This window comes from Eucyclogobius newberryi, unplaced genomic scaffold, assembly GCF_026437365.1.
Source record: "Eucyclogobius newberryi isolate DKJ021-1_F unplaced genomic scaffold, fEucNew1.0.hap1 SCAF_538, whole genome shotgun sequence".
Classification (NCBI taxonomy): domain Eukaryota; kingdom Metazoa; phylum Chordata; class Actinopteri; order Gobiiformes; family Gobiidae; genus Eucyclogobius; species Eucyclogobius newberryi.
The window spans coordinates 22501-40713 of NW_027316210.1; the positions used below are offsets into that span (position 1 = coordinate 22501).

An 18213-nucleotide genomic window follows, 5' to 3' on the forward strand; every position below is an offset into this window, starting at 1 on the left:
AGTTACAAATACTGTATTTACTCTTAATTTATTGGAGCACCACTTTGTACTTTACTGAGCATGAGTGATATTATTTTGAAGTATTCATCATTATTCTTTCATGTTCCATTCAAGTACTTATACTTTACGACTACATTTGTACATGTTTTGCGTTGATAAAACAAGGTTACGCTCGTTTGATGCAATTTTTATTCTCTGTACTATGCTCTTTTAACATCTTTTTTTGCTCTGGCCTCATTTTGCTCTGGACGACTCATTGAACTAAAATGCAGTTAAGATAAATGTATTTTGATTATAAATGATAAGCATGTTATCACAGAATAGCACATTTTTTAGGTTTATAATTTCACTTCCTGTTTGTAACTGATGACATCACACTAGGAAATTACCCAGCAAACACAAAAAATCTATCATAAATATATGCTAGTGACTTTATTTTGTTGAATTGATGTTTAGAGAGTCAAAAAAGTTGTTTATTTTATGTAAATTATGCTTAAACTTGTGAGTGTCCCTAGTGTGATGTCACTTCCTGCAGATTCTACAGATTTTTTTCTCCACAAATACCTACTCGATTGGTGTAAAACTATAATTTATATATACGACAGGTACAAATACACCAAATAAAGTCAAAATTAGAAAATCATAAAACTTGTCATAGGCACTTTAAGTCACCCAGTGATTGAAAAGAGTAACGTTCTCAACATAAAGTGTCAGAAATTTATCTTGTAACAATCATCGAGAGTCTTTGTGTGTCGCTTTTGTGTTTGTGACAAAGATCCGCCCACACAAAGAAAATCTAATCAAACACAATAAGCAAAACGTGTCTGAATGGCAAGTCTCAATAACTACACCTTAATTAGCCTTAATAAGATAAGATAAGATAAGATATTCCTTTATTGTCCCACATGGGGAAATTTCATTGGTGCAACGCAGGTAGATACAGAGGTAGATACAGAAGAACAGATCACTTATAGGAAGTCTGAAAAACACTTTCAGTAGAAGATCTCCTATAAATAAATAAAAACTCCCATGGACAAATAAATACATAAATACCATTGCATGTGATCCCGACGGTAATTGCACATGAATATGTGTCACGACAGCACATAGATTGCACATGAATTCCAACAGCAATTGCACATACGACAGAATTGCACATCAGTATTAGGTTAGGTCAGTATTGCGACGGGATAACGTGACGATCTCCGGGTAAGACGACAGTTCTCCGCAGTTTCATCAGTTCCTCCTTTGTGGAAACGCGGTACGGCGCCGGCCGGGGGGCGGGGCCGGAGCCGGAGCCGGGGGGCGGGGCCGGAGCCGGGGGGCGGGGCCGGAGCCAAGACACATCGCAACGACACGACGAAAACACTCAATCCAGCCGAATAAAGTCAAAACAAGTTAATTTAAAGCGATTCCAGTGCGTGTCCCGATCGTTCGTGAAGTTCCTCTTTCATATAAACGTGTATATAAACGTGTACCGACGACACGCCGTACTTTAGCGCGGCCGGAGGGCGCGGGGGGGCTGGTGGGCTCGCTCGGAGCTAGCTCACGTCACAACAACACAACGAACGCAACGAAAAACGCTCAAATCCAGCCGAAAAAAGTCAAAAACAGTTGAATTAAAAAACTATTCCAGCGCGTGTCCCTATCGTACAGTAAAATAGAAAAAATATACTAACTATATTTACAAAATATAGGAGATAAAGCACAATAAGTGTGAGAAAGAAGAGAGAGCGTTTACACCGGGCTGCCAGCTGTACCAGCGCCTTATGACGTATAAATAAAACGTATAATAAAGCATGAAGAACGACTTAATTCATGAAGAACATAGTGTTTGTTAAGCATGACTCAGGCTCAGTGGCTACTTTATTAAAGCGTTAGGGTATTCATTAAAATAAGCCTGAATCAGTCTTAATAAACAATCTGTTCATTGTTAATTAAGCCTTTGTTGTTCATTGTTAATTAAGCCTTTGTTCATGCTTTATTAATGCAATTCAAAGTGTAGTTAAAGTGTTCAAAGTTTCCTTATAAGTGCACTCACATGGAGGATACGGCACCATTTCGTCTCAATGGAAAAATGCTCCACAGAATGACAATAAACGTGTCTATCGCCATGGAGACGAGCATGTGGCGCTACTAGGGCGAGTCGCAGGTCAGATCTGTGGAGAGGCGACCCTGCTCACGAGGCGTCTTTGAGCAATGTAACGCCTGTAACTGAAAGAAAGCTTAGTTTAATGCCGTAATCTTCACAAAGACGAGCGACAGAAAGGTTACGCAGTGCACCTTTAAGTATTTAAGTATAAAACGCACTCACCACATGTTTTTTATATAGATTACTTTAAGAAAACCCTGATAGAAAAGCCTCTTTGTGTCTGAACGGTTATACAAACATGACAAACGTGACAAGTTTACTCAAGATTTCAAAGGAGCGCTGTCAATGATGAAGTGTGTGTCTAATCATGTACAAACACTTTATATTTGCGCACACTTATTCTCTCCTGCGAGCTGATACTTTACACAATGTACGTGATTGGTTGATTTATTTGTTGTATTTAAGTATTTATTTAACTTTCATGACGCCTTTGACTTCATTCTGTGGCTCGTTAGGCATTGACTAAGCATTAACGACACGTTCCTTATGCCTGCAGCTCTTAACCACGCCCTTATTACCTCCGGCCTATGAATGCAGAGCGTGTGTGAGTGAGCGGTGAAGGTCAAAGGTCAATGTGAATGAATGAAAACTAGTGACTAATGAATCCCTCTCTCAGGACATTCACAGACCTAAAGTTACACTAACTTTTGTGCTGTTTTCAATGCGAAAAATATCTTGAAAAATTTCTACTGAATGACTTGGATGCGGCCTCTCCACAGATCTGACGCGCTTGGATGCGGCCTCTCCACAGATCTGACGCGCGTGGATGCGGCCTCTCCACAGATCTGACGCGCGTGGATGCGGCCTCTCCACAGATCTGACGCGCGTGGATGCGGCCTCTCCACAGATCTGACGTGATCTGACGCGCGTGGGTGCGGCCTCTCCACAGATCTGACGCGATCTGACGCGCGTGGGTGCGGCCTCTCCACAGATCTGACGCGATCTGACGCGCGTGGGTGCGGCCTCTCCACAGATCTGACGTGATCTGACGCGCGTGGGTGCGGCCTCTCCACAGATCTGACGCGATCTGACGCGCGTGGGTGCGGCCTCTCCACAGATCTGATGCGTGACCACAAAATGACCTATTTCAAGATTTAGGGAAGAAAATTAAATAATGAGGATAAATTACAAATAAATAAAACAAAGAATAAGAAAAATAAATTAATGAATTAAAAAAAAAAAATAAGAAAAAAATAAGATCTAAGGGCTGAGTAACTTCTTGATAAATACTTCAAACCAGAGGTGTCCAAACTGTGGCCCGGGGGCTAAATGTGGCCCTCAGACTCAGTTATGGAAAGAGCAGTTACATCAAAACAACCATTTAGAAACACATAGAAATTTTAGATGGCGTAAGACCAAATCTGAATATATTCCTATGTTTATGAAGGACACATGCAAATAAACGTGTGCGCACGACTCCACAATTTGATTTTATGAGAGTGAACCGTGTGTGGGCGGTGAATACCACCTCTGTTCCTTCACCATGTTTCCATCCAAACATCGTTGCACGCGTGTTTGCTTTTTGCATGGGTTAATTCGTGTCACGACATGATTTGCGGGTGTAAAAAACAGTATGTGAAAATGTACATAAAGTAGTAAATAATGTGATTGGTAATAATAGGTTGCAGTAATATTGAGAGTAAATGCTTATTGTTTTGTGACTCAGTAAAACTATTGCTTATTCAATGAAAATCCCACTTTAAGGACATTAAATAAAGCTGCACTGCTGTTTTTGATGCTTAAAATATGTTGAGAAACATGGATTCACATGTGACTTGGCTCTCCACAGATCTGACCTGTATTTTCCTTGTCCTTGTGGGGTCACCTCTTGTCTCCATGAAGATCTAGTCCAGTTTGAGGCCAATGCAAAACAGTTACAGCTCCATGAAGACCAACAGGAAGCTGAACATCCACCAGAACAAACGATATAGTTGGTATTTCATGGACGGGGCCTCGGTAACCATGCCGCCGGTCCCTGTATGACCGGAGCAGGAGCTGTGTTCATTGCCAGCAGTAAGTTAGACCTGTTCCCAGTGCGTGTGGGACTCCTCAGGGCTGCGCTTTGTCACCCGTTCTGTTCATCGTTCTTATAGACACAGTCGGGGGTCAGAGGGCATCTGGTTCGGGGGCCACAGGAGCTCATCTCTGCTGTTTGCAGACAATGTCCTGATGGTTCATGGATGAAAATCAGCACCTGCCGAGCTCCATTCAAAAGATCTAATATTCCCATTGCCATGTGTCACCCACTGATTGACTAAACCAACCAGAAAAGTATGTCACTCTTGGTAGATTAATACATTACTTTAATGTACCATTGCCATGCTATATCCTTCATTCCAGGAAGTAATGCAAATACCTGAATACCCATGACTTTAGAACATCAGAGTACATCCAAAAATAGATTTTACGAGAGCTAAAATTAGAACTGACTGATCTACAAAAAGCGTTTGGTCATGAGCGTGGGACTGTCCAGGAATGTAAACTTTAAGGTCACTTCCTCAAAGTGACGCAACTAAAAAGTACAATTCCTGTAGCGTTCACGGACGGTACGGCAGATAAGGAATCATAAATAACTTGTGCAGTGTAGAGCTTATTCATGCATTTCAGGGTCCTGTTTGTAGGTGACATGTTGAAACAAGTTATGATGTTTAGTTTTGAAATGTTAATTGCTAGTTTAACATTGATGCTACATTTTCCTCACGCTGCAATATAGTAATAAAATGGGCTAGTCTTGTACAGATTCGATAACTTTACATTGCATTCTGTAACATTTCTGGTCCATCACCTGCTCGTCACCATGGAGATGTTATTTTGTTTTCTCTATACGTGGAATTAAACAGCTTTATCTCACTACAGGTGTTTTTCCTGCTCAAAAAACACATTTCTTACTCCTTTCTTTGCAGTTCTGACCCGTAACTTGTCTCCAGGGGGAAGTTTAAAGCCTTACTGTGGAACATTCTAGGCCAGGGATGGGCAATTCTTTTCCTCCGAGGGCCATATTCGAATCCAGGCAAGTAGCGGAGGGCCGGCCCGCCATCATTGGTGTGAAAAAAACAATCCCAAAAAGGAAATATCAAATAAAATATCACTTTTCTGTCAAATATAGGCTATTGAATCTATTATTTAATTCATTACACGTCATATTTATTAAGGATACAAGTGCAGACAGATGCCTGAGGGCAAAAAAAAAAAAAAAAAAAAGCTTGGCGGGCCGGATTAAAAGGCCCTGCCCACCCCTGTTTTAGGCAATCAGCAACAACAACCAGCCCGACCTGGAAAAGCTAGCGAACGATTAACTTTTACATCCGTGGAAACTTTAAAAATGCATTACAATGAAACATATTTCCTTTTGTTCTCCATTCTGTGATTGGGAAGCTCAAGTTCCAGTTTATTTGTGAAGCTGCAACAACAAGAAGCAGGAAGTTTCCTAAAATAATATTCTCAACGATTTATTGTATATGATAAAAACATGTTGCAACTTCGCCTCAAAGTCCCCGTAGGTAACACTGCTGTTGTCTGCATTCTTACTCAGTCTTAACTCGTTTGGCTGATAAGGAAACTATGCCTGGTTAAAGATTCAAACAACAACAATGGCATTTTGGGCGGCAATGTTTTTCCCGTCACTTTCTAACCACAAATAACCAGAGTCAACACTATTGCTAATTCGTTTAGTCATATTCTTTTGTGATTTTGCTGCTTTTGTGAGCGATGACCTCCTTTGAGATCGCAGCACTTTCCCCCGTGATAATAAATGAAACGTTATACAGAGACACCTCGTCGCGGGTCATTGTGCTGCCGGACGTTTTCTCACGCCGCTGCAGTTGAGACGGTGTTTACTTCCTGTTGCCATGATTGTTTTTGGCTGTTTTTTTCCATCGCTTTGACAGTAAAATCTAGCACAAAATCCCAAATCTTCCCGCTCGTGGATCAAACGCTCTATTCAGGCCTCTCAGGTCAACACGACAAAGCGCTTTATGCAGGACCCAAAACACAATGAGGCGAGTATTTCAACGCAGATCACGGTTGTAACGCGTTCTTTGCATGAACTAAAGTCTCTCCATGTGAAAAATGCACGCTCTGATTCATGAAAATTCACCAAAAACCTACAACACACAACTCAACACACAACATACAACACAGGAATGTATAGTCAGAGTCATACTATAGAAGTAGGAGTAGATTGTGCTTGTTTTTATCATTATTAAAAGGAATTCTTGAGCCTGTAGCATCAGACAAACCTGCCAACATCCGCGAAACACAAACTATATGAAACATGAACTACAGAGATGAAACATGAACTACAACATGGAATCAAATGCACAATGTTGCCTTGTAGCCTTTTCCATGCACCACCAGCTCACATTATCCGGTTACATTCTTGACATGCCCAACTATTTGAAACAGAAGCGCTGAGCGTGACAAATCCTCTTATCGTTCTGGTTTTGTGTCCTTAAATCGCCTGACAAAACTAACACGATCTGTTTCTGAACCCTTTGTAGGACGAACAAATGGCAGATTTACTCTAATTATACAGTATATGTAAAGGAGTAGCAACGCGGGCAATTGACAAATACTTATTTAATCAAAGTAAAGACTAAAACAAGTTTAGTCGAGGTGAAATTTCTATTAAAAAAAGCCTTTTAAATGTTTTTTAATTCTAGACATATATTAGTCTTCCACAAATAGTTGATTTTTACAGAAAATAAGAGTATTTGTTTTGTGTGTTTTATATGCCCCAGGTTTAAAGTATCAATTATTCTCTGCACTGGACAATCCAGGATAGTGTTGTTGTTTCTTCAGGCAAGACACTTGACCCTCCCAATGCTCAAGCCATGATTATAAAGATTACTTATTTTTATTGTATTATTACTATCATGATTATTATGTATTTTTTATTTTTTTATTAATCTATCTAAGAACATGCAATGACCTCATCCTCCAGCACTGTGTGGAGGATGAGGTCATTGCATCGCGTTAGTGGCTAAATGACTTGACCTTTAGCTTCATTCGTGACGTTGTGTTGTAACGTTCTTTTGTCACTTAAGGCCGGACTTTCTTCAAAGCTGCACACGCCCAATTCATATAAAGTTTACAGAAAAGCCAAAGGACAAGCCTGTTATTTCACCATTCTCATTTAATCCGGGCTGAACATGAGCGATACCGTCCAGCAAGACAATAAAAAGCAGAGAGGCTTCGCCCAATAAACTAATACCGTATTGTCTGGACTATAAGTTGCACCTTTTTTTAACAGTTTTACATAGTACATAGGCCAGGGTGCGAGTTATAATCCTGAAAATACGGTACAACTATGACTAAAACTAAAAGTATAGTGGTATTATGGTGGAACCTTTGTAGTATTTCATAAGGTTTCGTAATATTTCCATGGCTTTAGCACTTGCACGAGTAAACCAGGCCTAAGTCGGGACTAAACCTCAATAAAAGTCTAAAATGGGTCTAAACTAAACTCATGGAAAGTCTTTTACTGTGTGTTCACGTTGTTTTAGTCCAGTCAATTGCTTTTGTGACGTTAACCAACATTTCTTTCTGTGCTTATCTAAAAAAAACATTCACGAAACAATAAAACGACAACAAAGAAGTATATTGTGTGCATATGTTACGTCAGAATATGATCCGAGTTTGGAGCACGTTTAAACGCGTGCTTTCCCAGCTCGTGTGTCTTTAAAACCGGCCCGGCTGGTATTGCCTCATCCAAATGTGATCCAAAAATATAGTTTCGGTCGAGTTTCACTGCTTCGCTCGTTCCCACAAACTGTTTATTATCGAGTTCTGCCGGCGCGAAAAGCAAAAGTTACTTGAATACTTTCCACAAAACGGTGTTAATCTTGAGCTTTCATTCAAATACAGATGTTTTTATTACTTTGAAAAACATACATTTATTAGCACGGACGCCTCTTTACAGATCTGATTAGTAACTAGACACAAGGATTTTGTAACAGTGGGATGTACAAATGTTTCACTTTGTTGAGAGGCAGAAATAAGATAAGAATGATTTAAATTTTGTGTCAATTTAAGTCAAATTAAAGAAGAAACGATAAAAAGAGCTCCTTTGATCAAACTAGAGTTAAACTGTATCAACTGACTGGTTTTTGACATTTTACTTCATTGAATATTGGGTTATTTTTTGCAACTTAAAGCCAGAAAAGTGACAAATCAATCCATTTAATTTGGTTAATTTTCACACATTATAATAAAAAAAATGTTGAATTCCAATGACAATTCAAGACAAAAGACACAAGATTTTTAAAAAGAATCACAATCATCATTATTATTATTATTAACATATCAAAAGACGGCCAACAAATGAGGGAACATCAGTGGAGTGAGCAAATGCCCCTGAACAAAAAGATTCTCGGTTCAAATCGAAGTCTGGGCAAAAACACGACCGTAAGCAAGTCACAATGTGTAACTTCATATTTATTGCACTTCATAAGCGTTCGCCGAAGCACAACACACAGTTTGACCTTCCGGTTTGGAATAGAAAAATACATGTAGAAGATTCAAAAGAGGAAAGATTATTGACCGGCCTAAACCAATTTGACATATATAAATAAATATTGATGACGTGTCTATCCAGGGAGGCACAAGTTCACATAAATACCAGTGCGTGTTGATAAAAAAGTACAATTATTGGAGGCACGTAGGGTTTTAAAAGGCAAAAACAGCATTATTCATGAAGGAGGGTTCAGACAAATAGTTTGACTGAAAACTGCAGTAAAATGTATATATATAATGCAGTGGCTGGAGCTAAACTGGTTTCAATACCAATTTCACCCATCAAAACATCACATTTCCAACTAACGCAATATTTTGGTTTTAAATAATCTCACTATTTTCATTGTCAACCACAGTTTTGGTAAAAACAAAAAACAAAAAAAACTTGGATATAAATGTACCTCTTTTTCCTTTAAAGTTTTGAGGGACTCCAGTTTCAGTTTACTGTGTATTTCAAAGTCATTTATGAGTGCAATGTGCAATCTGTGTTATATTTTAGATGATAATTAGCGTGTAAAACTGCCTTCTGAGCTTTAAATTGAGATTTCAGATGCTCTGGTGACACTAAATATCCTCTTTAACATGTTACTGGTGATAAATGACATAAATATCATGAAAGAAACACATTCATTTGTCAGTTAGGTGATGGAGTTGCAGCCAGTGGTAGAAGAAGTACTCCGTTTGTTTGTAAAAGTAAAGATACAGGAGCAAAACCACATGTACTTGAGTAAAAGTGTTGAAGTACATGTTTAAATGTTACTTATAGAAAAAAGTAAAAGTATCCGGAGACATTTGAGTGAATTTGTCAATATTTCAAGACTTTTTATACGTGCACTTTTGTTTGCTCACATCACGTAGATATAATTTTACCATGAATCTGCTCAAAATTACCTCTCAAACCAAATACTTTTAGTACTTTTTACTATTGAGTGATCTATAAAAATGTATTAAAAAAGTGTAAAAATGTGCAGATACTGAGAAATTATACTTGCATACAGTACTTTTACCTTTGTACTCTGTTACTTTCCACCACTGATTGTAGCAATGGGCATCTATGAATATCTATAGACCAATATTCTCTCATATTTCGTTTTAAATTGTTAATTACCACGGCAACAAAGCTAATCTATCGCCGCTCTGAGACCTACGGATGCTAAAAACGCGAGGCTAACAGAGACATCAGGCTTTACAGACAAAGAGTGGGATAAATGGCAGCGGGCAGTGTGTGGACGTGTGCGTGCTTTCCCCAGGGTCCATTATTTTCCCATCATGCATCTTGCTTGGAGCGCTCGGGACTCCTCAGCCTCTGCCTCTCTCTGTGCCGCTGGATCGCCCTCCAAACGCGGCAGAGGACTCCGCCCCTGCGAAGCGAAAAACACGTCAAACTCCACGACAAACGGGGAAAGTAGACGCGACGCGATCGACAGCAAAGCGACGACTCAGCAGACTTTACTTTACTACGACTCGCAATATTTCTCCTGACGTCACTGGGTGTGTGGGAAATCATTCGGTGAACATTTAAACCGCGATTGCAAAGTGTAAATATTCAATTCGGGCGCGATAAAATACACCAAACATTTTAGCTAATCAGAGCATATGTTAAGTGCATCAGTAAAGCTATAATATATTTTGCTAAATGAGAAAATAATCAGTTTGCTAAAGGTTATTCATACTATTCACCACTTTAAAACAAATGGACGGTATGGTAGTACTCGAAATGGTGCTGATAAACAGGAAGCTGAAATACATGAATCCTATACTACGCTATGTATATTCTGCGTATTTACAATGCAGTGTTGTGCGGTCAGGCCAATCAAGGCAATCAAGGCAATCAGTCACAACTATATATACTATAAATTGTTTTAAAATATATCAAAATAAGCCCGAAGCTTGGTTGAAGTGTTTTTAGTGGCCTCCACAGGTCGTTGAGAAGTACTGCGGGAAGCTTGGGGCTTCTTCTCCCGCAGCTGCTCAGTCTGTGTCCGTGTTCAGAGGCCTTTACACGCTCCGCTCTCCAACATTAGGTTTTAGAGCCAGAGCGGACAGCAGCTTCTTTTAGAGCTCTGCACATGCTCTGAGGACCATACGGCCTCAAACCCATAGTAGATCTGAGCTCACAACACGCTGAATAAACCTGTGTGAGAATCAATTATGTTTGCAGGTTTTGCAACAGCGCTGCTGTTGCTGAGGGAAGCAACAGCAGCGCCAAGTTTCAACGAACAGACTATAAAACAATTTTTAGAGACAAGTCTGTGTTTGTGGTCAAGGCTCTGTTCACGTTTATACTGATTAGACTTAAGTTAGAAATACAGGAGGTCATTTAACAACATAGAGCGCTTACGTGTGTGAGGAATTGGACGAGGAAATCAGCTTTTTAGATCCAATCAGCAGGAAATCGTATTAGATATTTATTTATTTCATTATTTTTTAAAGGTCCCATAACATGCAAAATCGACTTTTCAGAGCTTTTAACCTTCTTACATTGCTATTTGTGCTTCATATATGTACCCAGAGTGTTTTTTTTTTGATTACCGCAGTTTTTAGCTATATTACAGACTATTTCCTTTCCTCGAATCTCCAAACTGACGGGCGGTGGGGCAAGAACGCGTCATAACCACAGGCACTCGTCATCATCTGCGCACGCTGTAGAATAAATACCAGATTTATTTAGTCTCAAAGTAGTGTTGATCTGAAGTTCTATCGTTTCTCACTCACTTGCACCGCGGAGCTAACAGCTGTGGGGCACACACTACGTCACAGGTGGGCGGGGCACACACGCTCTGAGACTACGTCACGGGTTGGGCGGGGGAGCCAGATCGCTCTTCGCAAGGGTGGGGGCGAATATCAAACCAAGCCGTTTGCATTTCCGGGTTGGTGAGGGGGTCCAAGGTCTGGGTGATATTTCTTAACTATTATGTTAAGGGTGTTGCACAACCCTTATTATTATTATCAATTATACACTTAGGATAGACTACGAAACGTGAAAAAAAGCATGTTATGGCACCTTTAACATTCGTGTTATCCACTAAATATTGAACACCCCATATCTGCTTGCACGCCCATAAAAGTCACCGCACGCCACTGTTACAATCACACGAAGCAGATGTCATTTTTGGCAAGGACCAATGCAGAAAGATCAAAATGCAAACATTTAAAATATGCGATTAGGCAGCGTGTACACAGTGGCAGGAAAGTCCCACGCTTTCCATGAGAGCCATACGAAACTTTTACTGTGTCTTTGTGTTTGACCCGCTCGTGGCACAACTCAAACAGAGCTGTGCAATCAGGCTCGATTCTTTCATTTGACGTTGCTTGTACTTGCGTTTCTGATCGTCGTGCAGCCGTTCAGTTGTTGTTACCGTCGTACAATCTGTGCGTTTCTTGTTTGACGATGTGAAGTTGTGACATTTGTTCTGTTGCTGTCAAACAAAACATGATTGATCGACCGAGTTTACCTTAGATTGAGGCACCGGAGGTCGTCTCTGGTGATGTCATTGAGTATGTCAGCCAGCGTGTACTCTTCAAGCACGAACTGTGGAAAAAAATACATTATTGAGCCGTTGACAGGTATGAGAAATATTTATGAGCGCATGTTTCCTCAGGCTAGTCTCGCGAAAGTCATTAGTCTCACATTTCCATTCACAAATCAGTGCTGTGTGTTTTGGCATCAGTTAATATTCAAATTTGGCTGTTGATTTCACATGACAGGGGTGTAGGCCCGAGTCTAACTGCGATGGAAAAAACATTATGTAACTTTACAATGCGGTTGTGGTTAAGTTCACACGCAGACAACAAACAGTTCCATATTTTCGTCTTTTTAACACTTATTATTCTCTTACTCGCAGGAAGGACAGCGACGCCACACAGGGGTCATTCAGGAAAGATTTGCTACGAGCGAAGGACTGCGACAGTGTCACGTTATCAGGATGGGGTCAGAGAGAAAACACATACGTGAGAATGTAATAGTGGCGTGAAGCGGCGTGAAGCGGCGTGAAGCGGCGTGAAGCGGCGTGAAGCGGCGTGAAGCGGCGTGAAGCGGCGTGAAGCGGCAATGGGGGCAGGATTATAACTGATTTGATTTCTTCCTGCTCCCTTTCAAACAAATGGAAACTCAACTGTATTGTCAAAATATTTTCTATTGCTGTTGCATTATATTTATGTATTTATTCATTTACAATGTTTGACAATAAACATTATCAAACAAATAAAATTGACCGATGAAATCCAAAATTGCCGTATGTCACAACTATATTTAACTTTAACTGAAATATATCCAAATAAGCCCGTTTCCCCCTCACTTCTGCTGCTGAAGTTTGGCTGAAGTCACGGCGTCTTTTAGTGACCTCTACAGGCCGCTGGGCAGTACTGCGCGGGAAGCATGATTCTTCTTCTCCCACAGCGGCTCAGTCTGTGGCCGTGTTCAGAGGTCCGTTCATGCTCCGCCCTCCGACATGAGCTTTTAGAACCAGCGCGGACATTAATACTAAATAAACCTGTGAGTGAGAATCTTGGTTTTGTTTTCTGGTTTAGCCCTAACTGAGCATGTGCAGAGGAGAAGCGAAGCAACAGCAGCGCCAAGTTTCAACAAGCAGACTTTTAGAGACTTTTTTTTTCTAGCTAAGGCCTTAGTTATTTTACTACTTGGTTTACGGATCCGCCGCACTTAGATTATTGATTTCTACAATATAAATAAAATTAATTATTATCTTTTTTTTTTTTAATAAAGTACCGCCGACAACGTAAAATAGCATTAAATTAAATGTAAAAAGCGGTATTAAGTCACGGTATTAAGTCAAAAGATAAGAGTGCGTGAAGCAATTTCTCGCCAAACTCCTGTCTAAAACACGCTAAATCTACTGTTACTATGGATCTTATATTATTGACTGTTACACGTGCGTTTTTGGCAAACCCGGGAAGAAAACATCTTTTGAAATTGAAATTATATTTATATTTCGCCCGCCTGTGCAATATATTTTATTAAAAAATCCGTAAACCAAGTAATAAAATAACTGCGGCCTAAGGCTCTGTTCATGTTGGAAATACAAACAGAAGTAAGTTACGTAAAGAAGTGATCGGTGAAGTGAGACTATTCCATCCATCCATCAGTTTAAACAGGTAAGTCAGTTTAGCTCAGTAGGCCAGACGATCGCCCTTCACGCAGGAGACCAGTCAAAGAATTTTGCACGTACGTATTTTTACTGGAACAAAAGGCTGCCTTTTCATGACACAAACTATTGTAATGTCTGTGTATTAACTCCTGCTTATAAAGGCCTCAGGAGCGGTGCAAACTGCAGTAAGGAGCCTGTTAATGTCATCGTAGCGGTGACGATAAACTAAATGCTTTGCACAAACTCCGCGCTGGTCTTTCAACAGTTTTCAGAGCTGTCACAAGGCAGTCGAGCCCGGCGCTGTCCGGCTGCTCTCATTGGCCGTTGTAAAGCTGCTTGAAATGAAACTAAATCACCGCGTTGAGGTTTTAGAGCCACGAACCGATGAGTAGCGATAACAGAATTGCCACGGAACTCACAGAGAGGCAAATCTGTCTTGAAATCGGGATATAAATGCATTTTAATTAATGTTTCAAATACCATAAATCTTCACCATTTAAAAAAACGGTCTAAACATAACAAGAGCTGCTGTTGACACATATTCTGACTGTCGTAATGCCACGGCATGCGGTTCACAAGATGCATGAGCTAATGCTGAATAACTGAATCACTCAAACCTTGTCTATAGTGTTGGGATCCGCACCCTGCTCTTTCAGCCAATCGGTGAGCTCCTTGTCAGGTTCGAAATCTGCTGGAATGTGGAAGATGGAGGGCAATGTGATGTCTGGAACAGAGAGATGTGAATGTTACAAAGCTGGATCAACAAGGAAGAAGAAGAGTGAATTTTAGAGTTTAAAATACATTGACTGTGATCTTTTGCTGAGTGGAGCTTAGAGGAACAATGAAGAACGATTAATGGGCTAATTGTAACTAATCAACTATGAAAAATGATCGTAACAAAACGAAAACATCTTTTCATAACACACACACACAACGAATGTGTGTGTGTGTGTCCGTGTGAGTGTTTTGTGTGTGTGTGTGTGTGTGTGTGCGTACTTGTGTGTGCTGGTGCGTGTGTGCGTGTGTGTGTGTGTTTTGTGTGTACCTGGGGGTCTGTGCCGCACCCGGACCAGCTCCATGTCGTGGGCCCTCTGCTGCAGTGTGGCCTTCAGGACCTGCTGGTACTCTCGCTCCCTCTGGAGAAGCTCCTCCAGCAGCCTGCAACACCACAGCGTCATGGGGTCAGGTGTGGAGTGTTTTTAAGTGATCGGACGACTCATTGAACTAAAATGCAATTCAAATTAATATATTCAGAATTTTGCCCAAAAATAAAATAAAAAAAATTGTCACAGAATAGCACATTTTTAGATTTATGATTTCACTTCCTGTTTGTAATTGATGACATCACACCACACTAGGAAATTACCCAGCAAACACACACACACACACACACACACACATGCATTAATATTACTAGAGGCAAAAACATCTGCATAAACTTTACTAGTGTAGACTTTTCTTGGTGTAAAACTATCATTCATACTGTATGTACAACAGGTATAAATACACCAAATAAAGGCAATATTAGAAAATCGTAAAAAAAAGTTCAAATTGTAAAGAATTTCATCACAGCGCGTCAGGTTTAACATTGACTTGAACTTTCAGCGACACGCCCCACAGTCGACATTCAGCAAAGATTAACAAAACAAAACCCAACAGCCTTTCGATGAGACTTTCGATACTAAAACCTGACCATCCAAAAACAATACGTATTATTGAGAACTGCAGGGAAATTCAGCTTTTTCTCAATTGAACAAATTCAGTTTTAATATTTCACTTTAATAAAGGCAAATTAAAAAAATAATTAAATATTAGACAAAATAGGAATGAATAAAACAGCTGTATGTTTGATCACAGCTTATTTTTGGACTTAATAGACAAATAAAAGTGTATTTATTTTAGGCATTGTGTGATTTTGTGATTTTGATTTTGGAATTGGTAATTGATAGGAAATAAAATACATACATAAATAATAAGTAAAAAAGATAAGAACGATTAATAATTTAAACAATGGTGTAGTAATATTAGGAGTATTTTTGCATATTTTAAGCTTACAGTACGAGCAAAATATCTAATTAATATTTTTTCTGACAAACACTGCTATTGTGATTAGATTTGTAACTATACTGCAGGGTTTTAGCAGGTTTTATGTACACATTAGTCTGAATATTTTGTTGTTTGCACAGGAAATGCTCTCACTCTTCAGTGTGAAGTATTCAACTAAATCCAATTGTTTATTTGATCATCTCAAACATTCAGTGGATACGTTCTCAGTTGTTGAAAGAGTACAATACATGAAATACTTTCAGACATGAGAGTGACAGATGGTGTGATAGATATTGCCTGTTGTTTGCGGTGGTTATTAGTCACTGATCGCTGACGCTCTAAAGTCGTTTTACGGACACGTCACGGGTTCAAAATGTGAGGAATGTCATCATCACGCGCTGGTTTAACATTGACTAAAGGTCCAGAGACACTCCCACAAGTGTCACTCACAGAGAGGAAAAGCACGGCCTTTGCACTCGCAGTGACGCACTAAAGGTAATATAATTATTAAAAAGGGAAATTCAGTTTTTTCTTCATTTAATGACTTAAGTTTTAATATTTAACTGTCCTGTCCTTTCCCTCTGTATCTACTGCGTTGTAACACCGAAATGTCCCTGTGTGTGGACAATAAAGGATTTTCTTATCTTATCTTACTTTAAAGGCGGTATGGACGATTTTTCGGCAATTTGAGAACGCAGGCGGAATTGCGCATGCGCACTCCCCCGTGTGGACTGATACAACACACACGTGCGTTTGTTTATTAGCGCAACGGAGCGCATCGCATCTCTCGTCTCCCGTAGATTTCTGTCCACTTCTGCGTCAGCTCGAACAGTCTTTCTCCGTCTTCATTTTGCCCCGTACACTGAGGGAACTATATTATGATAGATCCATGCGCTTAGACACGCGGAAACGTGGGATGAGCCACACGCGGCTGCAGGTGAGCGATAGGTGCGTTTTATGATTGATACGTGGCAGGACTAATCGGCCGTCCACGCCACGAGGAAATACGACTTAGATTTATGCCAAAAAAATCGTCCATTCAACCTTTAACTTGCAACTTGGAAGGTAAAATTTTACCTCATTGAAAATAATTAAATCATCATTTTATGGAAAGATTATACTTGTATTTCAGGTCATTTCATGTATCTTGTTTGTTTCCATGTATTGAAACAATGTGGAAAAATCTAATATAGATATATAAAATATATATAAATATACTAAAAATCTATGCATTTCATTGAGACAATCTAATCTAAGAGCGGGGTGGACATTAAGCAAATTGTCAGAGCCGGGAATTGACCTCAAAAAGCTGAGGTCGATGCAGAGCAATTCTAAGATACACATTATCACATTGTAGGATTATCTTATCTTATCTTAAAGGAAAAGTTTTAAAAGTTAAGGTTAAGGGTGAATGTCTCTGCCCTCGCTCCCCCTTTTACACTACAACTGCCCTGTCTTAAAAAAACTAAAATCTGACACCAAAATCTGGATGTATGCAAGAATCAAAAAATAGAGCAGCAAAAAAGAAAGTATTTTGCTAAAGCATATTTCTTATTCTTATGTATTCATTGTTTTTTCTCTTATGTAGTACATCGTAAAAGCAGCAGTGTCCAAATCAGACTGCTGCGTGCTGCCTGCATGCAATAAAACAGTACATTATCAGTTGCTCCTGGCACATGAGATAACATTCACGTTTGCGAGTGCGACAGATCTAAACGTTCACTTCCTCCTGTGGGTAATGCAGCGTCACCTGCTGGTTTCCTGTTTGAGGCGTCCCAGCTGCGCATTGAGCTGGTGGTGCGTGCGCTGGTGCTCCTGGGACTGTCCCGAGTGCAGCGTGCTCACGGCGGACGACGAGGGGTCCGGGGTGGTCGCCGGGTCCTCGTGTGCCGAGGCCAGCACCTGGGCGTACTCCCCCTCCTCCTCCTCGTCCACCTCGTCGTCCTTCTCCGCCAGCTCGCACTCGGACGCCGGGCCGAAGTGCGTCTGCAGCTCTGGGAGGGACATACGGCAAAGCGTCAAGAGAGCTGGAGGGAAAACGACTGCGATCGGTGTTTGTCGGTGAAAAGTTCAGGTTACGTGGTCGACTGGTCAGACAATTCTTTATATTGTGCTGTACATTGAATAAATAAATGTTGAAATATGGTGACTGAAGGTAAATTAAGTGTTTTATTGTTGAAAATCACAAATTGTTTATTGTTTGAACAACTGGGACTTTTATTGTAATTCATATTTTTTTTAAATTAATATATGTGTTTTTGTTTCTATGTATTATTATTTTTCTTTTGCGGTAATTCTTAATTTTGCTCGCTGGTCCTGTTCTGTCTATTATTTGTTTTATGTTTTAAACTATTAAAAAAAACAAATAAATTAGATAGGATAGATTTATGTATT

General features: G+C 40.0%; 1 protein-coding gene across 1 annotated transcript; it reads right to left on the reverse strand.

The window, feature by feature from the left end:
- Positions 1–8569: 8569 nt before the first annotated feature.
- Positions 8570–17813, reverse strand: LOC140383549 (mitogen-activated protein kinase kinase kinase 5-like; the record flags this gene model as incomplete). Its single annotated transcript, XM_072465994.1, has 5 exons — positions 8570–10026; positions 12121–12197; positions 14391–14497; positions 14819–14931; positions 17570–17813. Coding segments are annotated over 5 exons (635 nt in total), but the record flags the coding sequence as incomplete, so codon positions are not given.
- Between the last annotated feature and the right edge of the window lie 400 nt (positions 17814–18213).